This window comes from Monodelphis domestica, chromosome 1, assembly GCF_027887165.1.
Source record: "Monodelphis domestica isolate mMonDom1 chromosome 1, mMonDom1.pri, whole genome shotgun sequence".
Classification (NCBI taxonomy): Eukaryota; Metazoa; Chordata; class Mammalia; order Didelphimorphia; family Didelphidae; genus Monodelphis; species Monodelphis domestica.
In genome coordinates this window covers 188,138,860-188,164,313 of record NC_077227.1, presented here as the reverse complement: position 1 = coordinate 188,164,313, position 25,454 = coordinate 188,138,860, and the positions used below count along the sequence as shown (strand labels likewise).

General features: G+C 33.5%; 1 protein-coding gene across 4 annotated transcripts in view; it reads left to right on the top strand.

The window, feature by feature from the left end:
* MYO5A (myosin VA) overlaps positions 1-25,454 on the top strand; it is a 212,615-nt gene that overhangs the window by 85,168 nt on the left and 101,993 nt on the right. For all 4 annotated transcript variants that reach the window (XM_056810210.1, XM_056810209.1, XM_016427868.2 and 1 more), the window contains exons 6-12: positions 3,148-3,291; positions 8,476-8,557; positions 13,527-13,634; positions 14,850-14,956; positions 19,873-20,138; positions 21,406-21,487; positions 23,155-23,295. In XM_056810210.1, the coding sequence (XP_056666188.1) occupies positions 3,148-3,291; positions 8,476-8,557; positions 13,527-13,634; positions 14,850-14,956; positions 19,873-20,138; positions 21,406-21,487; positions 23,155-23,295 (930 nt within the window). The remainder of the gene's footprint in view (positions 1-3,147; positions 3,292-8,475; positions 8,558-13,526; positions 13,635-14,849; positions 14,957-19,872; positions 20,139-21,405; positions 21,488-23,154; positions 23,296-25,454) is intronic.

Sequence of the window (25,454 nt, the reverse complement as noted above, 5' to 3'; positions counted from 1 at the left end):
ACTGGGTTTGTATATTGGTCAGGCTGCTGTTCCTAATGTGAGATGATCCTGGGAAGTGGCATCTCTTAACTACACCATGAAACATTGTTCAGGGTTGTATACCAATTGAATTTCTTGGGTTATGTTGAGTGAGAATTAGACAAGAGCTCCTGTCAAGGCTCCCTGACATTTCAGTGACTCTTGTTATTATTATAGGGTCTAACAGACTGTGCTGGAATATCTTGAAGCTCCCTTCAGAAACCATGTTCATTTTCCTCTCCCCTCAATTGTTTTCCTGTTGGTAGAGATAATATAAAGTTTTAGGATGGCCACAGGGATTGCTTAGAAAGGAGAAGTGATTGAAGAGGGAAGGGATGGAAGAATCAAACAACTGATTAACAGGTTAGTTCCTTTAAACCCACTGCTGACACCAACAAAAGGAATGTGGCTTTAGAAGACAATAGGGTGGGATAAGGGTGAAGAAAAATAATTTTTATCAAGAACAGATTTGGGACTTTTCCATTTGAAATGTGAAATAGTTATCAAAGAATGCAGAAGAAGAGAAAGATTAGACAGTGCATCAAAACCTCATGTCTGTGAACCAGCTCTATGATAGGAAGAAATGTGAGTTGCAGTGCTCTATAGTTCCTTAGTTGGGATAATAACTATCCAATAGACAAGTTACTGAAGGAATTTATTCTGCCACTCACATTCATATGCATTATAGATGTAGAGTTGGCAGAATCTTTAAAAGTCACCTAGTTGAAACTCTTTGTTTTATAGATGAGGAAAAAGTCTGAAAGTAACTTCCTAGAGTCACATAGCTATTAAGTATCTGGAATCATGTCTTCCTGACTCCAAGCCTGGCATTTAATCCATCTTCACCCTGCTTTTGTCTGTACATTATTTACTTATACAATATTATTATAATACATAATTATAATAATAAAATTATTAATAAAGAAATCTTTGATGACCCTATTTTCTCACATTATTTTTCCCTTTTCTTTAACCCTTGATTTTTTTTCCCCACCCAGAAATAGATGTAGTAGAAAATCATGGAAATTTTTGAATTCTAGTTTCCCATCATTTCATCAGGATTGATTGATCTGAGACATTAATTTTAGAGATTTTAATTTTCATTTACTATAGAACATTGCATTAGAATGTAAACTCCTGGAGGATGAGAATTGTTAATACTTTTTCTTTGCATTCCCAACCCTGAGCTCAGTGCCTGTCGCCTAATAAGTTCTCTCTCTCTGTCTCTCTTTTATAGCCTTTTCCTCCTGTTTTAGTATCAGTTCTAAGATAGAAGAGTGGGCAAGAGCTAGGAAGTTAGGGTTAAGTGAGTTGCTTAGGGTCACATCGCTAGGAAGTGTCTGAGACAAGACTGGAAGCCAGGATTGCTCATCTCAGGCCTGGCTCTTTAACTCTGTGTCATCTACTTGCCCTTTAATAAGTTTTTTTTTTTTAAGCCATCACCTTCTGTCTTAGAATCAGTATTGTGTATTGGTTACAAGGCAGAAAAGCAGTAGAGGATAGGCAATGGGGGCCAGAGGAGTTAATAGATTTGCCTAAGGTCACAGAGCTAGGAAGTGTCTGAGGCCTAACTTGAACCCAGGGCGTCCTCTCTCTAGACCTAACTCTCAATTCACTGAGCTACTGGGCTATCCCGCTCCTCCCAATATTCCTAATAAATTTCTCTTGATGGATTTATGTAGAACAGTGACTCATTCAGAATTTCTCTGAAGGCAGATACAAATTTAATTTAAGTCTAGAAGTCCTAAAATTTCTCTTATTTAAAGTAATTTTTTGTTGGTTGGAATAAACGATTCCAATACTGGTATATATTTATAAGGAGTGATTGAAAGATGATGTTTACATTTACATTTACAGTGTTTAGGTTTGGGATTTAAAATCATAGAATCCTGTAACTTGAAGGAATTTTAAAAATCATTGACTTCAGATTTGTTATTTTAAAAATAAGGAAATTGAAGTACAAAAAGCCATAAATTGGTAAGAATAAATTTGTTGGAGTTCTTACAATCAGATTCTAGCCAGAGCTAGAATCATGATTTGAAGCTGCTTATTCCCAATTACTGTCCTTCGCTGTCCATCAGCCAAAATTCTGAAAGTACCTTCTCCCAGCAGAAAAAGTTCTAGATGTACTAAAGTCTCTCTGTTCATTTATGTTCTACACATTAGATGCAAACCTCAAAGGTCTGAGGATCTAATTCCTCAATGTGGAACATTATGTGCAATAAGTTTTGTTGAATTTACAGACTAACCTGTGAAAATTTCTGAGTAATTAATTTATATGGGTGTACTTTATACTGTTTCTTCACTATTTTTCGATTTGTTTTAAAATAAAAAATTATAAATATATGTTGTCTTGACCAAGGGAAAAATATATATAATAAACTAATTTCTAAATTTTCATTTGGAAGAACATGACATTCTTTTCAACTCCCTAGTAGAAATATGATGCTTTTCATGTTAGATACAAATTATCATGCTTAAAGACAAAACTTCAAGCCAAATTTTATACAAAGTTTATTTACTGGTGAGTGATTATTTGCAAATAACTACATGAAAGGAGTTTATAGGCTCTTAGGAATTAATAATGGTAGTTCACAAGAAAGCTTTTGTTCCAAAAAATGTGCACTTATTTAAAATAGGATATTTGGATAAGATATATTAGGTTCTTCAACATTTATAACAGAGAGAAACCTGTTATATGGGTCAAGAAGACTGAAATCCAACAGCCTAGATACTCGGGTGGCTTTTGTTTTGCACCCAGCCACCAGCCCCCAACCTGCTTTTATGTAGAAAAGCTTATTGTTTTATAGACTTCATGGTTAATTATCCCTTGACAGTTATTCAGTTGTTATCCACAAGTTCTTCACTGAGAAATAATCTGTTCAGTATAGTCTTGTACGGTGAGTGAAATTGGGAAGCTATAGGCAATGGTAATTGGAGGTACAAAAATGATGCCTCTTTTAAAAGGTAAATGTGCTTTTTCAGAAGCTGAGTTTTCTTCTCTTCCAGAATTCTCTTCAAAAGGAGATGGCTTCCAAATACTAGACTTTCCCCCCATGAATTCTGTAAATGCCCCAAATTCTCGAGATATCAAACTATTAAATTCTTATTTTTTCCTTTACCTTCTAGTCAATTGGAAATGCTAAGACAACGAGGAATGATAATAGCAGCCGTTTTGGAAAATATATTGAAATTGGTTTTGATAAGAGATATCGAATTATTGGTGCCAACATGAGAACTTATCTATTGGAAAAATCCAGAGTGGTGTTCCAGGTAAGATGGATTGATGGCTGATATTAATGTAGTATGTTGGGACAAAAAATTATAATTAATTTTTATGTGCTATTGACATATTATAAGAGACTATGTGGTATAATAGGTAGAGCTTGCCTTGGAGTTAGGAAAATCAGGGTTGAAGGCCCGTCTCTGACACATAAAGAACTTTGATAAGCCATTTAACTTCTATGTGTCTAAGAATCTAAGATCCTAATTTACAGAGCAGACAATGATGTATCATCTGATGGTGAGGAGAATTTTCTCAGTGGAAGTTCCCTATATTAGTGAAATTAAAAATTGCATATCTCCCAGTAAAAACAAATATAAATAAATATAAAATGTATATGAGTATGTATATATGTATATATTTGCATGTGCTTGTGAGTTTTTATATTAGTGATAGATAGCATTTAAATAACAATTTAATGTTTAAGTACACTATATAATATTATTTCATTGGTTCATCATAACAACCCTGTCAAGTAAATGCTATTATAATCCCTATTTTGTACATGAGCAAACTGAAGCTAAGAAAGATTATGTCTGCTGAAGGTAGTAAAGTAAACTTGCCTCCTATATTTGTACATGTACACACATGAATGCTTCTATCCATGCACGTATGGATAGGTATATGTGTGTGCATTTTTAACCTTTGATTTGATCATTATAGAGAATTTGGAATGGATGTTTTTTCCACGTGTACAGACCAAAAGCTATTCCATAACTAGTAGGTGTCAGAGGTAGGATTTACACTCAAGTTGCCCTTAATCCAAGACTAGTATTAATTATGAAAGCCATTCAGATGGAATTCTTTGGTAGTGTTTCTGGGATATGGATTGTGATTCTATGGTATTTGTTATTGTTTCTAAGTACACAGTTATGTTGTATTAGTGCCCTGGTGTTTTCTTTAGAAATTTCCTTAGATAGTTAAAATATGGCATTGACCAAGGTCATAATTTACTTCCTAAATGTGAAGGTCATTTTTATATAGATAAACCAGTTCCATAGCTATAATACTATTAACGCTGTACATAAATGTCCTATAGTCAAAGCAAGAAAATGTAAGAAAAATTGGTCAGAAACAAGAAGAGAAAGAGGAAAGTAGTATTACAGAAACCTAGATGTAGGGTGCCTCTTTTTAAATTGAAGCATTACATAGATTTAGAGAGGCAAAGTCATAAATAGGACGAGGTTTTGTATATAATAATAATTTACTACAAATTTGTGTTCACCCATTAAAATATATTTATGTCACATAATCTCATGTGTGATTACATAGACCTATTATTATTGCTTGGTAGTCCAAAGCATCTTAAAAAAATTTTTTTTAATTAGGAAGTATTTATTTTCTTTTTCTCTCCACCCCATTGGGAAGTGGGAGGCAAGGGAGGAAAATGGTGAATAAATTTCTATATTGATCATGTCCAAATATTCTGTATTTTAAATTTATAAATTCTCTTTCAGGAGGTAGATAGGTAACCTGATTGATCATCAGCCCTACTGTTTGTCTTTATAATGTTCTTGTTGTCTCAATTGTCCTCCTGGTTCTACTCACTTCACTTTTTAAAAAATAAGTTTTTAATAGATGTCTTCCATTTCTTTTATATCTTTGGTCCCCAGAATGTCTCTCCCTCCCCTTCCCATGTAACATGGATATGTGAATTTAATATTAAAGAACATACTATGAAAAAAATTAATGGAGTGAGGCAGATTATATCCCCTCTCATTGTTATAGGTAGGATAGGTGTTCTTTGTTTTTTGTTTGATCTTTTTTCCCCAATTACACATAAAAACCATCTTTAACTTTTGAGTTCCAAATTCATTCTATCTCTCTCCTTCCTTACTCTCCCCTCCTCATGGAATGGGACTTGTATTCTTTTTTTTTTAACCCTTAATTTCTGTCTTAGAATCAATACTATATATTAGTTTCAAGACAAAAAAGCTAGGCAATAGCTATTGGACAGGAGAACCATCCCATGTAACAAATAGTAATTTTTAAAGAGGAAAAGAAAAATTAGCACAACTGATCAATACACTGTAAAAGTTTGAAAACATGTATAGTGTTAAACACATGTATCCTCAACTCCATGAAGGGGTGAGTTGGGGGTGGCTTCTCATATCTCTTCATTCTTAACTATTACAAAAAGTGCTGCTATAAATATTTTGTAGTATATGAGGACTTTTTTCTTACCAATAGCTTCCTTGGAGCATAAGGCCAGTGGTGAAATTTTTTGTTTAAAGGATTATGATATCTAAATCAATTTACTTGCAGAATTCTAATTTATTTTCCAAATTGATTTTACCATCTTAACTCTATCAACAATGTATTAATGTGCTTATATTTTCACAAATTCTTTCCTTCTATCATTCCACCTTTCTAATAGTCCTGCCATTTTTTGCATTTTTGCAAATTTTCAGAGTGTAAAGTGAAAACTTAGGGTTTTGTTCATTTGAATCTCAATATTAGTGATTTGGAACATTCATTTAAAAAAATTAATATATTCCCCCCAAGTACATGTAAAGACAATTGATTCATTTTTTAAAAGATTTTGAGTTCCAAATTAACCCTTTCTCTTTCCCTTCTTTGAGAAGGCAAACCATTTAATATAGATTGTACATGTACAATCATTCAAAACATTTCCATATTAGCCATGTTGTGAAAGAAAACTCTCCCCTTCCCCTGGCCCAAGAAAAATAAAGAAAGTTTTTAAAAGTATCTTTGAATCGTAGTCAGACTCTCATCGGTTTTTTTTTTTACTAGAAGTGGATAGCATTTCTTATCATAGTCCTTTGGAATTATTTTGTATCATTATCCAAGAATTCTTATCCTCTGTGAATTAAATGTGTCTGTGCAGGAGCTTTACAGTTTCTTGTTATCATTTATCTATTTTATCATTTATAATTACCCCTCTCTCTCTCATGTGGTTAAGAATATCCATTCTAAGGTCACATAGGTGGCTCAGTGTATTGACAGCCAGGGCTAGAGGCAGGAGGTCCTGAATTAAAATCTGACCTCAAACATTTCCTACCTGTGCAACTCCAGGAAAGTCATTAACCCCTATTGCTTAGGCTTTACTGTTTTTCTGTCTTGGAACCAATACACAATACTGAAGCTAAGATGGAAGGTGACAGTTTAAAAAAAAATACATGTCCTATTCAAGTGAGGAAGGGAGGGAACCAAAGGAGGGACTGAGAGAATTTAGGACTCAAAAGTTTTTAAAACGTTTAAAATGGTTTTTACATGTAATTAAGAAAAAAATAAAATAGAAAACAAAGAATACATGTCCTACCAATAACTATGAGAGGGATATAATCTGCCTCCCTCCATTGTTTTATTATGTTTCTTTAATATTAATTTCTAGTATCCATTTAGAATGTATTCTAGAATATGGCATTAGATGTTGACCTAAGCTTAGTTCATTCTTATTAATTAATTAATTAATTAATGTACTTATTTAAGTTTAAACCCTTACCTTCCATCTTGGAACCAATACTGGGAAGTGTCTGAGGCCAGATTTGAACCTAGGACCCCCCATCTCTAGGCCTGGCTCTCAATCCACTATCCCCAGCTATCCCCAGTTTATTTCATTATTAATGAATTCTAAAGCATATTTTGCAAATTTTTTCTCCTTCTCAATTCCTTTCCCCTCCACACTCCCCACACACTTAAAGTAGATGGTCTGGTGTCTTACTTTCCTGAGAAAATGACACTTAGGAACAGAAATTTGCTTAACCTTCTTTCACTGTTCTTCAAAACTTCTGAATATTATCACTAATTCCTTCTCTTTGATAATAGAAGAGATAGCCTTATTCATCCTTATGGTTAATTCATGTACCTTTGATCTTATTTCTTTCTTTCTCCAGGCCTTTTCTCCATCACTCATGCTATCTCTCTCATATATCCTTGATTTTTCCTTTGCCCCTTATTATTGTTTCTCTTATCCTTTAAAAAGTCTTCTCTTGACCCTTCTGTTCTATATAACCTACTATCCCATCTCTCTTCTCATCTTTACTGCTAAACCTCTTAGGGGAAAAAGTGTCTTTACCTAATGTTTCTACTTCCTCTTTATCCACTATCTTCTTAATTTCTTACAATTTGTTTTTTGTCCCCACTACTCCATTGAAACTACTCCTCAAAAATAATTAATGGCCCCAAATCTAGTTAGCTTTTTCAGTCCTCAAACTCTATTGCTTTTGGCATAGTTGACCACTCAATGCTCTTGGATATTTCATTTTTTTTTACTTTAGAAACACCTCATAATCTGTTTTCTTCTTATACTTCTCCAACCACCATTTCTTAGTCTCCTTCAATAATGTTTCATCTTTTTCTTGCCGTTCTTTTGCTCAGACATCTTCAGTATCTTCCTATAGCATTCTAAATGGTGTTCAGACTTTGCCTGGTTTTCCAAGGCCTTCATCAGGGGGTACTACTGTGCTTTTTCAGCATTATCTCATATTATTATCCTCCATTCTTGCCATGCTTCAGCCAAAGCTATTCTAGTTGGTTAGTACCCCAATTGTACTGCATGATGTTTAGCCTCTCTGTTTTTGATCAAATTGTTCCTTATGCTTTGAATGCCTTCTTTTCTATTTTTTTTTGTCTGTTGAATTCCAATCTGTCCTTTTAGGTTTAGTCAAATGCCAGTTCTTCCATAAAACTCTCTTCAGTCCTAAGTTCTTTCATCTTTTCTCAGTTGGTAGTGAACATTTCCTTCAAAAGACAAGAGGAGTTTTATAACTAACACAGTTTATGTTTGTGAATTGTCATACTGTAAAACTCTACGAGGGCAGAAATCATGTCTTAGCTAAACTTTTATCTGCCCCTTCACCTTGTCATTTATTGAAGTCCATGCTGTTAAACATTAATCTTGAATCTATAAATAACTGTGGCATTAAGCTAAAACATAGTCTTTACTTTTTTTTAAAATTGCTGATCATGTATTGAGCTTTTCTTCAGTCAGTACAAACAAAATACCACAGTCAAAATATGACATTTGTACATGAAGGGCAATGATACTTCAATTCAAAATGGAGAGATTGAAATTTTATGATGCAAATGTATTTAGAGGTTAGGAAATGGGACTATGTTCATTTTACCAAATTATGAAATGAAAAAACACTTCATCATTCTTTTTTATGAGTTTGATTATTGTAATTGAAAGATCTTTTCTTTTTTCAAAGGCAGAAGAGGAGAGAAACTATCATATTTTCTACCAGCTGTGTGCCTCAGCAAAGTTACCTGAATTTAAAATGCTACGATTAGGTATGAAAATGACATTTGGCTTTTGATATTATTTTTCATTTTTATCTGTGATAATTAATTGACTTTTCAAACAGGAAGCTATATAGGCAACAGGCTATTGGGAAGAAACAAAGTTTTTTTGGACTAGAAGAAATGCATTTTTGAAGCAGTACTTGAAGAAAATTATCCTAGCACCATCTTATGAGACAGATTAAAGTGAAGAGAAAATAAAGGCATGGAAACCAATTAGGAAACTATTGTAAAATTCTAGGTAGGAGATGAAAAGAAAGGAACTGTACTAGGGTAATAGCTGTAGAAATGGAAAGAAAGGGCTGATCTAAGAGGTGTCAGGGAAAAATAATTAGCAGGGTTTGGTGAAGGACTCAAGCCCATGAGAAAAAAATAGATCCCTTAGGATCCACCTAGAGACTGAGATATTCAGTTCTAGTTCCATTTTTGCCATATTCTAGTTATATTATTTAAGGTTCTATAAGGACTGGCAGGTGTGATTGCTGAGTCCCCTTTAATGATCTTTGAAAGGTCTAGTTACCACAGGTTTGGAAAAGAGCAAGTGTTGTTCCAATTTTTAGAAAATGGCAGAGTGTAGTGTCTGGCAAATATAAGCTAATAAACTTAATTCTGATTCCTGGGAAATTCTTTAAATGTTTATTAAAAGGATGTTTAGTAAACATTTAGAAAAGGAAACAGAGAACATTATACAGAGAGACTGATACACTGTGGTACAGTTGAATGTGATGGACTTCTCCATTAGTGGCAATGCAGTGATCCAGAACAACTCAGAGGGATTTATGAGAAGGAACACTATTCACATTCAGAGGAAAAACTGTGGGAGTAGAAACACAGAAGAAAAACAACTTCTTGATCACATGATTACTGCTTGATAGGGATATGATCCTCCTAGTGCAAACATCAACAACATGGAAATAGGTTTTGATCAAGGACACATGTAAAACCTAGTGGAATTGCGTGTCAGCTACGGAGAAGGGGTGAGGGGAGGGGAAGGAAGGAAAGAATACGATTCTTTCAACCAAGGAAAAATGTTCTAAATTTATTAATTAAATAAAATTTTAAAAAAATAGAAAAAGAAACTGCATGACTTCATTAAGAATATGTGATGCTTAGCTACTCTGATCATAACTATCCAAGACAGTTCCAAAGAACTTATAATGAAAAATACTATCTACTTGTAGAGAGAGGAATAATGAACTCTGAGAACAGATCAAAACATACTTTTTTTTCATTTTTTGGGTATTTCTTGCTCTTTCATTTTTTTGCAACATAGCTAATATGGAAATATGTTTTACATGACTTCACATATACAGTTGATATCAATTGCTTATTCTTGCAATTAGTAAGTGAGGGGCAGGAGGGAGAGAATTTAGAGCTCAAAATGAAAAAAAGTTAAAGGACACAATAAAAAAGAAAACTCATGGTAAATTGACATTGTCTCCTTTTTATGACAGAGGAGTGCTATAGATACAATTTGCCTAGCTTTAAAAAAAAGTATTTGGTAAATTTCTCATGTTATTCTCATGGAAAGATGTGCCTTGACAGTGGTACAGTTAGGTGGTAGATTCAGGAGCTCTTTGGACCCCATAATAATCATTAGTGATTTGATGTCACCTTGGAAAATCTTTAGTGAAAATCCTCAAGAATCTGGGTTTGGTCGTGTGCTGGCTAACATTATTATCAATAATTTAGAGGTATGCTTATAAAGTCATCAGGTGCCATAACTGGAAGGCTTAGTTAATACAGTGGTTTAGAGGCAGGATCTAAATGATTTTAAAAGGCGAAAGTGTTGGGCTAAGTCTAATAAGTTAAATTGGGATCAATGTAAAATCCTACATTTGGGTTCAAAAAGTCCATTTCACAGGTATAAGAAGTTGGCATGAGAGAAGTGTGACTAGACACTTCTTCCAAAACTGATCTTGGAGTTTTAGTGGACTATAGACCCACTGTGAGGGTGATATAGGCAAGTGTGATAGCCAAGAAAACCAACAGAACCTTAAGTTACATTAAGAGATATATAATGTCCATACGGTTGAAGAATTGTCATGGGAAAGAAAAATTATTCTGCATGGTTCCAGACTTAGAAGTAGAAATAAGGGTACAAGTTGCAAAGAGGAAGATTTAAACTTGATGGTTGAGAACTATAGCAAAATAGAATGGGCTTCCTTGATAAGTAGTGGTAGTGACTTCTTTCTCAGTAGAGGCCTTCAGAGAAAAGATACATAATAAACATATAGAACTCACTAGACTTAGGCAGAGGTAAGGATAAAATGGGTTAGTTCCTTAGAGTCAGAGAAACACAGAATGAACTAAAATTGTAGAACTTCAGAGTCAGAAGAAGCCTCAGGGGCCATCTAGTGTAATAAATAATTGAAGAAGAATTCTTCTTGTGACGTGCCTGGCAAATGGTCATTCAGCTGTTATTCTCTTCTTGAAGGACATATAGACTTAGGAGGAGGTCAAGATAAAATGGGTAGAGCATAGAGTAGTCTGAACTAGGAGAAGTATTATAAAGCAGGCTTTTATATATATGGGTGGCAAGGGTGAGAGAATATCAGGAACTGTCAGGATTTGGAGTGACTCTTTTTACACTATCAAAATAATTTGCAAACTTGTACTAGAAATTCATTGGAATTTTTTCCACTATTTACATTTTGGGCTTAAAAACAATTCAGAGATGTGAGTAGTCAGTCAGTTACCATTTATTCAACACAAGGTACTATGCTAAGCATCCCAAAGAAAGCAAAAAGACAGTCAGTTCCTGTTCTCAGGGAGCTCAAAGTTTAATAGGGAAGACAAGAGGCAAACAAATATCTACAAACAAGATATATGCAGGATAAATTGGAGATAGTGATGAGAGGGAAGACACTAAAATCAAGGGGGAGAAGGAAAGGTTTCTAATAGAAGAAGGAACTTTAGCTGAGACATGAAGAAAGTGAGGAGATGAGGAGGGAGAGAAGTTCAAGCACAGGGGATAGCCAGTAACAATGCTCTGAACTGGGAGACAGAGTGTACTATATGAGGAACAGTAAGGTAGCTAGTTTCACTGGATTGTCAAGTATGTGAGAAGAAAGGGGATATGAGGTATGAAAAGATTAGAAATGAGAGACAAGTTAGAGATAGCTTCACAAGCCAGAGGACTATATATTTGATCCTGTAGATAATATGTAGTTAAATGTTAGTGGAGATTTCATAGCTAGTTAGAATTATTCAACTTGTTGATTAGGTTTTTACTTTTTTTAAAAAAACACAGCATTGATATTACTTTACTTGTATTTATATTTTTCTTGGATCCTGATTTGTAAGATAAAAATCAATTTCATAAATATTTGGTGAGAAACTTTTTGGTTCTTATGCCAGGGATTGGGCAAGGGGCAACAAAAAAATTTAGCAGACCCATCAAGATGTCTCTCGCTTGAGGGGATTTCATATAAGTAGTGGCCAAATGGATGGCACAGAGAGATACTTTATGAGGATGTGATCACTTTACCCTTGGACTAATCCCAGGGCAGTCTCTGGAACAGGTGGGATCAGAGTTAAATCTTAGAAGACAGGTAGGATTTAAATTAGTAGAGAAGAAGTGGCAGGGCGAGGTGCAGCCAAAACACACAAAATATAGGAGTAAACTAGTTTGCCAGGTAAGTGAGAGGCAAACCTGGAAAGTATATTAGCACCAGATTATAAAAGGCCTGGAATTATACTTGATCCTATAGATTAGACATCCCTAATTAGTACACTGGGCTCTACTGACAGTTTTTGAAGCTTTACCTGATATCTCTCTAAGGTGATTGGCACTCCCAGACTCTTATGTACTGTAGTTTTCAGGATATCTGTGGGGAGAGAATCTAACCTCTGCCCTCTGCTTTACTTAGAGGCTTTGCTTTTATTTCTCATGTCCCTTCATTGCATAAGTATGAGGCTGCAGGGAAAGGAACTTAATTCGGCAAATAGTATATTAATTGCCCACTATGTGCAAAGTGCTAACGGAAAGATGCAATCCCCTCATGAGACTTGGAGCCATGTAGGAGGATATGACACCTATAAAATAACTCTAATACTTTATATTAAATTATATTAGCTTCTTTCTTACAAAAAATGGCCATAAGTCAAGTTAATAAGCATTTATTATGTGCCAAACTGTAGCTAAGTGTGGTTTACTACTGTGCTAATGGCTGAGAATACAAATGCAAGCAGAAGGGAAGACTGTCCCTGCTCTCAAAGAACTTAAATTATAATGAAGAAAGACCTCATTGTGAACAAGGGGGAATGAGAGGGAATTGAAGATACCCAGGACTTGGTAGAGAAAGTCCTGTGGAGATGAATCAACAGCACAGCCTTGGAGGAATGAAGACAGGTTGGAGCTGGGCTTCCTCTTTAAATGGAAGTTCTGGAAAGAATCAGCCAATCAAAGGAAAGGCAGCAGGGGTGGGGGTAATTCCAATGTGAGAGATAGTGTAGCTGTGGAATGAGCTTCTAGGTTTCTCTGGCATGGTAGGGAAAATCCTGTAGAGATGAGTCGTCATGGAAGCCTGCAGAGAAATAGTAATTGGGAATCACTGAAGGCAGGGTACCAGTGAACACAGGGTAAAAGTAGTGGTATACTACTCAGGTTATTGCATACTTATATAGATGTGGAAAGATAAGAGCCTGACCTGGGGTGGTGCTACTGGAAATGGAAAAGAAGGAAGAAATTCAGAAGTGATGGATTGGTTTGGGGGCTAAAGAAGAGAGAAGAGTCAAAGGTGTCTCAGAGTTTTGAGCCTGGGAAAATAGAGAAATCAGGAAGAAGAATTAGTAATTAATTACATTGCTGATGCAAAGGAACTGTTTTTGATAGAAAATTTTCTTCCCAACACTCATTTTTGGGAGTATAGATAGAGAATTGTGGGGATGCAATTATTTAAGAAACATTTTTCTAAGCACTTACAAAATGAAAAATTCTTTCCTCCCTCAATTTCAGGCAATGCTGATTTCTTCCACTACACAAAGCAAGGAGGCAGCCCCATAATTGAAGGGATCGATGATGCTAAGGAAATGATGCATACAAGGCAGGCCTGTACTTTACTAGGTAATTCTATTTATATATGCATTACATGATTCATGTAGATCTCATTGAGAATGTTAGCTTGGTTTAGGTCAGCTGGTGAATACCATTGGAAGTCATAATTGCTTATAAAACAACTTTTTTTTCCCTTACTACAGCTTGTTCAGGATTTGTAAAAATTCAAGTAAATACAATCTAAATCAAACGAAGTCTCAGGTTTAATTTCTGACATGTTTTGAAGAAGGGGCTAACAATTGTTACATAGCTCCTATCCTGACAGGGTACTACACTATCCAGTCTTTTTCTCCTAGTCTTTCTGAAACAGCAAAAATAGCGTTTGTCTGTGTTGTTGTTTGAAAATATTGGGTCTCAGGTTAACAATGTATACTCTAGTTTTAAAAAATGCATAGCTTTTAAGATGAACTAATTATTTTAGTGCATTAGAATACAATTAGCTTATAAGTACTATAGTATCCAAAAAAGTAACCCCAATTTAATTTACTTTCCAAGTGAAGAGTAGAAGAATTCTACTGAAGATTAATAGATAGTGAATTTTAAATAATTAATGTAAAACTAGGGGAGAACAAAGAAAATATGAAAATATTTATAACATCTAAAAGATAGAAAAACTACTTACATTAGATTTAATTCTTAATTAGCCTTAGAGGATTCTGAAGGAGAAATAGATTATTTAATTTAAAATACTTGGTTTAACTACAATGCTTTTAAATATTTTCATTTACACATAGTTATGCCTAATTTCTGGAAAGTCATGGCACTTTTTGAAAGATAATGAAGCCACAACATGAGATTAGATTTTTAAAAAGCTGAAAAGCTGTCTTCAGCTTTCTTACTTCCATAACTCCTTTATGTTCTCCCTCACATTAGGAATGGACAGCATCATTTGTCAGTTTGTTAAACAACATTATCTTGACCATTTAACTTCACTCATTCTCTAATCTTGTACTCTATGATTTATACCATTCTTAGGAGCTTAAATAAATTGGTACCTGTTGGGTTTCAGGCTACAGTCTGAGTAATAATAAACAGAGATGGTGCTAAAGTCAGCAAAAGGTTTATGATCAGTGTAGGATAACATCAACAATGAAAGTCTGATGTACCATTTATTAACGAGTGATATATGTAATTTGTATGAATAATCAGTATTTGGCTTAGTGCCTAAAGTCCCTTTTGTGAAATTTGCTACTTATTTATTATAACGTTCTAATATTATTTTAGGAATTAATGAGTCCTATCAGATGGGAATTTTCCGAATACTTGCTGGCATCCTTCACCTAGGCAATGTTGGGTTTACTTCCCGGGACTCAGATAGCTGCTCAGTACCTGTAAGTCTAAAATATGTGTAACAGAGGCCTCTGTCACACATGTTTAAAGTGATTGTGATTGTATTTTAGGATTAATAATGTTTTTTGTTTGCTTTGGTTTTTTAATGAAAACAAACATACTTAATATCTCTTTAAGAATATTTCAGATAAACAGTTCTATACAGTGAGTTGAATACTAACCTAGAAATATCTTGTGCTTCCTTAACTTATTTTGTGACTTTATGAAAACCTTTTAATCATTAGAATAATGGTAGGAAACCTTCAGCCTACCAGTGGATTGCCCTTTAACTTAATTTCTTTTCGTTGATGGGACAGAGTACCATTGATCTAAGTACCATTAGCAAAAGATAATATCTCAATTTATGCCTATAGTTTTGAAAATACATTAGAAATTTAAGTTACTTGTGACCTTCTTTGTAGAATGCTCACAAAAGATCATAGAACCTTAGAGACTGTCTACCATGGGGTTTGTAACCTTTTGTGTGTCATGGACCCTTGGGGTAAAGCCTACAGACCTTTTTTTCAAATGATTCTTTAAAAATTCACAAGATAAAATACAAAAGGCAGAGGAAACCAATGGCAATGAAGCATATATATGTATATATACACACACACACACACACATATATATATATATATGTATGTATGTATGTATTTAAATCCTTACCTTCAATATTGAAATCAATATTGTGTATTGGTTCCCAGACAGAAGAGTGGTAAAGGCTAGGCAGTGGGGGGTCAAGTGACTTGTTCAGGGTCATACAGCTAGGGAGTATCTGAGTTGTAAATTTGTGAGTTATAAAAATAAAATATTTATATGGAAAAACTGTTCCAATATAGTTTCAAAACTGTTTGGATACTTTTGATAGATGTAATCAAAAGTATCCTCAGTGACAAAGTGAAATTCAAATGTGAACCTTCAGGACCAGGCGCAAGGATGCTAAAGAGACTCTTCTTATGAAAATAAGATGTTTATTGAAATATATAAGGATACATAAAGGATTTCTAATTCTAAGGGATTCTAAATCCATTCAAATAAACTCCCAGGTTCTGCAAGGAACCACTTCTCCTGTGTTTCACAGTCTACACAAATCCTCCCTGATCTGACTAACACAAATTTATACTATCTAAATAAAAACTATCGCTATTATCCATATATATATATATATATATATGTGGATATATATCTCCTTATAAATCTTAACTTCACCTTCAAATTATAAAATAGCTGGCTGGTTGAATCTCAACACGAATCCAGTTAGGACTCTGAGTCTTAACAGACTCAAAATCCCAACCAAAGATGAGGTTTTTCTTTCGTCTTCTCAGAGTTAAACAACCTATAAAACCACAATAGATGGTCAATAGTGTTTCCCAAATTGGGAAAGGAAAACACTGAGCTCCTTCAGATCTTTCCCTCACACAGAGAGAGAGGCAAAGATGTTACCTTCTCCAGCCCTGAGAGAGAGTCTCTGAGGGTGTGTCTCTGCCAACTGCCAGAGAGAAACTCCCAACTGCCAGAGAGAGAGTAATTGACATAGAAAAATGGTTATATAACTGTCACATCTGAAATTAACACACTCTCTCATCTCTGCTTCAAACTCCAGTTCTTTTCTCAAAACAGCCACTTTACTTCTTATCCTTAAACTAATAAAACAATACTTATTTTCTAATATCATCCTTACAGAGTTCAGCTTTGAACCCAGGACCTCTCATCTCTGGGCTTGGCTCTCAATCCACTGAGCTACCCAGCTGCCCCCAGCAAAATATTTTTTATAAAAGCAAAGTTCAGTGGGTCTCAGGTTAAGAACCCCACCGTCTGGTATTTACTTCCCCCCCTCCCCCTCGGCAAACAGAGTTAAGTGTCTTACCCAGGGTCACAGAGCAGGTAAATGACTGAGACCAGATTTGAACTAAAAAAGATGAGTCTTCCTGATTCCAAGCCCAGTACTCTTATCTCCTATACCACCTATCTTTTCCAGTACCTTTATTTTGTAAATCACTTAGCACAGTGACTGGCACAGAGGAAAAACTAGATAAATGTTAGCTATTATTATTATCATTATTATTGAAGATAAAGAGCCTGATATGTAGAGAAGTTAAAGGATTTTCCTCTTGGAAGTTTCTTTTTTTTTATTTTTATGTCTTTATGTTCATGTACAGTCTGGAATTATTCATGTTATGAGACCTTTTCTCTGAGTTACTGTATCTTTTTTTTTTTTGTAGATATCTCTATCTGTCTTTGACTTTCATGTTTTTGTCTTCCTTCAGTATTAAAGGATCAAGGATTTAGAGTTGGAAGAGTCCTGAGAGGTCATCTAGTTCAATCTCCTCATTTTATAGAAAAGGAAAACTGAAAACTAGAGGGATTTGCTATGGGTCACCTAGGAAGTGTCAAAGCCAAGATTTGACTATCCAAATCAATCCATTTATCTTTCCACTGAACTAAAGAGTGTCATTTAGAAAACATCACATCACTGTATGTCTTTCTTAAAGCATTAATGTGCTTCCTATTACCTTAAGATATGGAAGAAATATGGTTCTGAGAGAAGAACAATTATACAATAGGGTTAGAGGATTTCCCCAGGAATTACTGTCATCCTCATTCCTCTCTACTTTCTTAAATTTCCTTCTTTTATTTTTAGTGATAACTTTGTGAATTTGACAGTAATTGGAACTACTATAAAAGTCAAGTAGAAGCTTCCTGACCCTTGTAGGAGAAAAATGATTGAGAGAGTTGAGTTGATGTTTAAGAAACATAATCCTGTCATATTTCAATAATTATAAGAAATGTGCATAATCAGGTTAAAGTATGCCTTAAAACTAAAAAGTTACCAGGCCAGCTTAGTAGCACAGTGGATAGAGCATCAAACCTAGAATCTGGAGGACCTAGGTTCAAATTTGGCCTCAGATACTTCTAGCTTTGTGACCGTGGGCAAGTCATTTAACCTTGATTGCCTAGTCCTTGCCATTTTTCTGTCTTAGAATTGATACTAAGACAGAAAGTAAGGGTTGTGTGTTTATTTTTATTTTTTAAACCCTCACCTTCCATCTTGGAATCAATACTATGTATTGGTTCCAAGACAGAAGAGTGGTAAGGGTTAGGCAATGGGGGTTAAGTGACTTGTCCAGGGTCACACAGCTGGGAAGTCTCTAGGCCTGGCTCTCAATCCACTGAGCCACCCAGCTGCCCCCAGAAAGTAAGGGCTTTTAAAAAACCCAACTACATAGTTACCAAGGCAGTTTGTAATTTTTTTCTAAATCTAAGCAATACATGTTAGTTTAACTAGTTTGACAGAGATTGGTGACCTCCGTTGCTTGGTTGTATTACATATCTTTTATAATGATAGAAGTGTTTTGGGGCCCCCTGTTTACAAGTTCTCTCCAAAATGGAACATAATCAACTATGTGTATCCCAGATTCTTTAAAGACTGAGCAAGACAACTTTATCTGGATAGCTTGGGTATCCTTATCAGAGTTTCTATTTCTTAATACATTAGTGTTTTCATGCTTTGTTTGCTTTATTGATGGATTTTTCTAATCCATTAAAAGTTCTTTGGGGAATGTTAGTCTTCTGGTTTAGGGGAACTGTGATTTTGATGATGCTGATTCAGGATTTAGTTAAAGAATTTAACTCTGCTGGCACTAAAACATACATTGACATAATGAAAACAGATGACAGAAAGAGGAAAACCCATTTTCAAAAGTTAATCTCTATAGAAACCTCTGTCCAAATTGTGTCAAGGCCTGTCAATACTAAATAGACTTCATTATCCATTTCACTACACTAAATAAATAATGGATAAAATTTTGATTTATTGTTGATGGTCATTGTTAACATTATTAGATATATTTTACTTTAAAATTTTCTTAAAATATGATTTCCTGCTTTCTTCCTATCTTCTTCTTTATCTTCTAGGGTCATAATAGGAAACAATATTGAAGGTATACTATCAGAGAATGTCCTTCATTTATTGACTCCTTTTCTCCTTTATATTAGCAAATTTTCTTAGGATTTAATTAATCTGATGTTAATATAAAACGAGTACATTTGGATTTAATTCTAATCCATTTCAGTTTTTCATATCACTCTGGATAGGATAGTTTCTATTTCTTGTTTTATGGTTAAAAACAGTTGTTAGGCCCCAAGTGTGTTTTTACTTAATATATGTAAATGTTCCCATGCTATTTAAAATAAGTTGTTTCTACCTAGCAAAACTGGGAATTTTAGCTCAGGAAGTGATGACTCTATTCAGAGAGAATAAGTATAGAATGTACTGACCTACTTTCAAATGACGTAGTGTTCATATACGTACATTTAAGATGCTTATTTTTAGGAAATAGTGCCATGATTTCAGTAATACTGTTTGCTAATAAATGCTTAATATATTTCTGTTTAAAATGACTTGGTTAATCAGGAAAAAAAGGGAAAGAATGGAGAGGTATAGTGCAGTGATAAGAGTACTGAACCAGGAGTTAGGAGGCCTGGACTGTAGCCCAGCTCTGTCAATCAGCTTTGTGACCTTGATCTCTGTCACTGACCAGTTCTTTATGCTTTGGTTTCCTCATTTATGAAGTAGGTCTAATAATAAACCTGATGAAGATCTTATAAGAATCAGATGGGATCATAGAATCTTTTTCTGTTCTGTGTATATATGGAAGTGTTCATCTTATTTGGTGTTTAAATATGGAATAAAAATAATTTTTAAAGAATTAAATGAGGTAATTTGTGTAAAATGCTTTTGGGAAATATATAGCACTATATGAATTTGAGGTATAGAAAATAAAATAATTTGATAATCCTAGTGAATTTTTTAATGTGAGGAAATTTTTCATTTTGTACTTTCAACCTTTATGAATGTTTTTCTTGAAAATTCTCATTATTCAACATATCAAAATGAGCCATTCTCTTTTGGCAGCCAAAACATGAACCTCTTAGCATTTTCTGTGAACTTATGGGAGTTGAATATGAAGAAATGTCTCATTGGCTTTGCCATAGGAAGCTGGCTACTGCAACTGAGACCTACATCAAACCAATTTCTAAGTTGCAGGCCACTAATGCTCGGGATGCCTTGGCCAAACATATTTATGCTAAGCTCTTTAACTGGATTGTAGATCATGTCAATCAAGCTCTCCATTCTGCTGTAAAGCAACACTCTTTTATTGGAGTATTGGATATCTACGGGTAAGTATATGATGTTGGTTAATTTTTAGTGGCCTTCCACAATGCTTACAACAGATTAATTCATTTGTAAAGTTGAAAATTTAATACTAACAAGAAATTATCAAATAGATTCAAGATGTTATTTGATATTCTGGTGTTTGCTCATTTGGATTAAAGAATTTCTTAGTCATAGAAATGTAATTTTCCTACATTACTTAAAATTAAACTGGGATCCAACTCTAACTTACTTTGATAAAAAGGTTTTGCTTCACTTCCTCATGTGATAAATTATCATTAATATCTCCTGCCTTCTCTTTGTGTTTAAATTATCTAATTTCTGTAAGACCCAGCTAAAATGCCACCTTAATAGTCAATCAACTTTTATTAAGAAGCTACTATGTGTCTGGCATTGTGCTAAACCCTGGGATACAAATCCAAAAAAGGAAAAAGTAGTCCCCATCCTCAAAGAGTTCACATTCTAATGGGGGATGGTACTATACAAAAGGATATAAAGGAAACTACCTGATGTGTGGGCCTGATGAAGAAGTCAGAGAAGTCTCTGAATAGTCCCATTCCTCTTCTGATTCCTGGATCTAGAAGTGATCTTTTCCTCCTCAATCTAACATCCTTTCTTCTTTGGATCTCTTCTATGTTCCTGTTAGATTTGAATGTATTATATTTATGTATATGCCTTATTTCCCTACTATAGCATGAATTTTTTAGGAACTATTTCTAAGTCTTAGCTTTGTCTTTTTTGTCTATAGCACCCAGCATAGTACATTGGACATAGTAGTCACTTAATAAGTGTATATTGTGTTGAGTTGAATTGAATTTTAAATCCAGTTGTATTCTAACTCTTGCCTTCAATATATTACACTTTTTACTATGCTTTTTAGAAAGTTATTTTTTTTGTTCCTATTCCATTTGTATCAAGAGAGCATTGGAGTAATAGTGATTTTGTAATTTGGCCATGGAGAAACTCCAAACACTATATACTCTATGCCTTTATTAGTGTTATGATAATTATCTTCCACTTCAGAATGAGACTTCCAAAGCTCATTCTTCTGACACTGCAATTTGTTAATTCTTTTTTGTTATCCTTCTTCAGTTGGTAGGGCTTTTAGGTTCATGGTTAGTATTGTTGACTTAGGATCCTTTTTCAAGAAATTATTCAACTTCATTACTTTGGAAAGAGAATTTCAGATGATTTAGAGTTTTTCTGATTGTTTCTATTGGGCACTATTTTTATGTTTGTCTCTTTGTACAGTAAGTTGTTTTTGTTTTACAGGTTTGAAACATTTGAGATAAATAGCTTTGAACAATTTTGCATTAATTATGCTAATGAGAAACTACAGCAACAATTCAACATGGTAAGAATTTTTTTCCTTGCATTCATTCCCTGCTTCTGAAACTGATTTCTTTAAGATGTTTGATTTGTATTTGAAACCTGATTCCTGAAATGAATTCCCAAATTATGTTTATTTTCTGAGATTTAGAACAGTTTAGGAAATGTTTAATAGTTAATATTATCTAGAGTATGTTATGGTCCATGTGGACTCCAAGTCTATTGTGTCTCTAGACTGCTCATTGAAGTTACACTGCAAATCTAGTACCCTCAAACTAAGTGCTTATATTAGCATGACAGGAAGTAACTTGGCTAATACAGACAATTCTTCATTGGGTGTTTGAGGTGATTTTTTGTAATGTTAAGATTCTATCTTAACTCTTTTTGCAATGGTATATGATTAAAATTAGAAATTATAATTCCCTTTGTTACCTTCACCACTCTTGTGAGCCAATGTAAAAGTTTTTTTAGCTTTGTTTTTTATCCCCATATAACAAGCACATAAAAATATGCCACTGAATTGTTAATGGTATTTGGTGATTTAGAGATGTTTGAAGGAGGACTTTTATTTAGGAAAAAGGGATTCAGGTATAAATACAAATGTTAAAATAATATTGTAGTACCTTTAAGGTCTTTAGTACAATATAATTTCTAAAGTGAATAAAAATATGAACCTATCAAACTTCCACAAAAATCAAAATAGAATTTCCCCCCTATGTCAGTGTCAAGAACTAAAGGCTATTAAAAAAACAACAACAACTTGCATTCACCAGCTTAATTGAGCTATGTATAATTTATCAAGATATTTATATAGTTGCTTAATTCTTAGTGTCATATCTCTCAATATTCATTCAATAAAATTTTGATGTTTGGATATAACTAAGTTGGACTTATTGATTTGGGTTTTTTTAAATGCACTATTCTTCAATCTAGGATTGCTTGGGACATAGTATTCCACATGAACATTTACTGTCAAACATTTTGACAACTCAGCAGTATTTTGGGTACCTAAAGATTCACATTAGCTTTGACAGAAAAATCAAGCTAAAAGGAAAGCTGAATAATATTATAGTTCCAATCAGACTCTTTTGTTCTTTTAAATTGAATCTGCTTATTAATTAACAATATGAAAAAAGACATACCATTTTGCTTGCAGACAGTGGTAACCAACAGTTATAAGTATGCTTCTAATACACAGCACTCAGATTTTACATTGGAATTGAGTGCAGTAGGAATTTGCTTTCTATTGGTATCACATTCATTTGGATAAATATTACTAAAATGAAGCTAAGCCTTTCAGCTCTATGCATCACATCATCTATTTCCATATCTATATCCATAACATAGTTCAGCAATTAAAGAAGTCAGGGAAATGTATTTTAGAAAGATTTCCAGGAAAAAAATTGTTTTAAAATGTTAACATTTAAACCCTCTGCTCCTATCTGGATCAACAACACCCACAATTATTCATTTTCTGGGGATAATGAATAGCTAATGTTTGTTTAGTTTTCTTATACTATGTCATATGTCTACATTCTGTTTCACTGACTAGATTGTAGTGTCTGGAAACAAGCAGAACTTTTATAATTTTCTTAATTAAACACAGATCCTCAATAAGTGTGGTTAGTTTACTTAATACATGTATTTTGATGTTGATGGTTATAAGAATGTTTTTTTTTTCTCTCTTTATAGCATGTCTTTAAGTTAGAACAAGAAGAATATATGAAGGAACAAATTCCATGGACTCTCATAGATTTTTATGACAATCAACCCTGTATTAACCTTATAGAAGCAAAACTGGGTATTCTGGATTTGTTGGATGAAGAATGCAAGGTAGATAAAATATTTCAAGCTGAGCACTTAAGGTCTATTTTAATGGGTGCAATAAATTTAGAAGGGTCAGATTTGATCAAATAGTGATTCATAAGCCAAATATGATTTACTTTAGAGTGCCTTTCTTACTCCTTGGTATCTCAACATTCCTCTTTTCTCACTTGTACATGCCAATTCCTATTCCAATTTTGTTTCTTAGCTGTGTAAGGTTGCTAACTCCCATAAGTTCCATTTTGATAATCCTGGGTAAGGAATGTGTTTTTTTTTTTTAACCTCATTCTAAAAAATGTGAGAAAATATTTTCAGTTTTCCTATTCTGGAAATGTTGGTCATGCATTAGGCCTTTTAGTGTATGCATACTACTTTTTGTTCAACAATAGAAGATGTTTTAGGAAACGATTAACTCTTTTTAAAACTATTTTTAAAAAATCTTAGTGGTAAATTGTCTTTGTAAGAAATTTTAAATAATTCACACCCACATTGAATATAAATCACATTTTAATACAGATTGTGTTTTCCCATAAAAAGGTATTTTTTCAACTGACTCTCAATTATTCAAGAGGCTGATTGCCTACCTGGTAGATTTTTCCATATATTCCATTTCTCCTTTCTTTTTCTAGCACTCTTTTTAGGCATTTCATTAATTGTTAGCATCTCGTTCAAAGAAGGTGGGAGAAAAATGTCTCAAAAGCTGTTTTGAGATCATCTATTCTTTTGTCCTTGCTGTTACAACTGTTCATTGTCAAAGATAATTAAGATTTGATTATATGTGTGTCATGATTATGGTTGAAGGAGTGGGAAGTATCCATAGCAGGACAGAATAATTAGCAAATCATGAATTGAAGTTCATAATAAAATGACTTAAATTGTCAAAGCTGGTTACTTGTTTTGAGTTATGAAGTCTGTCTTGCTGAAGATTGTTAATTAATGCAAAGTTATAGTAAATGGCTAAGTTATCCACTATGCCATGCATCGTCAACATTGTTTATGTATAACATATATTAGATACTATTACATTCCCTTTGGAAAATGACTAAATATGTAATATGTAAAGTTTCTATAATATGTAATATGTTTAGAAAGTACAACTAATAATTCCTATTTCAAAGAAATCAGGGAAATAAAGAGCATTTATTAAGCACCTACTATATGCCAAACACTTTACTAATATTACCTCTTTTTATCTTCATAATAATCTTGTAAGGTAGGAACTATTTTGGTTCCCATTTTACAGATGAGTAAACAAAGGCAGACAGAAATTAAGTCTCTTGCTTAGAGTCATGCAGCTAGTAAATGTATGAGTCAAGATTCAAGTCTTATTGATTCCAGGCTAATCAATCCACATACTATCTCACTTGCCAATTTTAGAGAGGCTAGAGGTAAGCTATGTGAATTAGTAAACACTTGAAAAAGAAATTAAGTTTTTATTATTTTCCTACATCTTTAAAATCAAGGAGAGAGACTAGATTATTTGCAAAGGTGCATCTGATATTCTATGAATGTAAGTGGACAGAGTAGATATCTTCAGAAAACCTGCTTTAATTAATAAATTACAGTGATTTGTAATTAGCATATCAGTTCTTTGTAAGCAAGAGATTACTTCATAGTATTTACTAATGGTTTTCATAAAAGTTTTATAACAGTTTAAATATCTACCCTGTAGTTATGTTTACAAAAATTATTCAGCATATTTTTTATTAATCATGTGACCATAAAATTCAGTATGATCCCTGTAAAAGTTATCAATTCTCAAGTAAAAATATAAAATTTAAAAAGTATAAAAAATATAAAAGTATAAGTTAATATGGTTTTTGTCATATTCTTGAATTTTGTAAGTCTTTAACAGTTTATTTTAGAAATCTAAGCTAAGTGTTATATTTTTATGGTATAATATAATATATAAAATAATATAATAAGGCATTTTAAAAATTAACCAGTGATCACCATTGTCATTGGATGAACAAACAGAAACTTAAATGATTATTGGCTCATTTTTCTCTGTGGTACCAGCATAGATAAATGAGATGTCTTTAACATTTGAAAAGATAGCATTCTTTTGTGGTTGATGACAGCTTTGTGATCTAAAAAAGTCATTTATATTATCTGGAATTTATCCTCTTTATAAAATAAAAAAGCCAGACAACTATCTGTAATTTCTC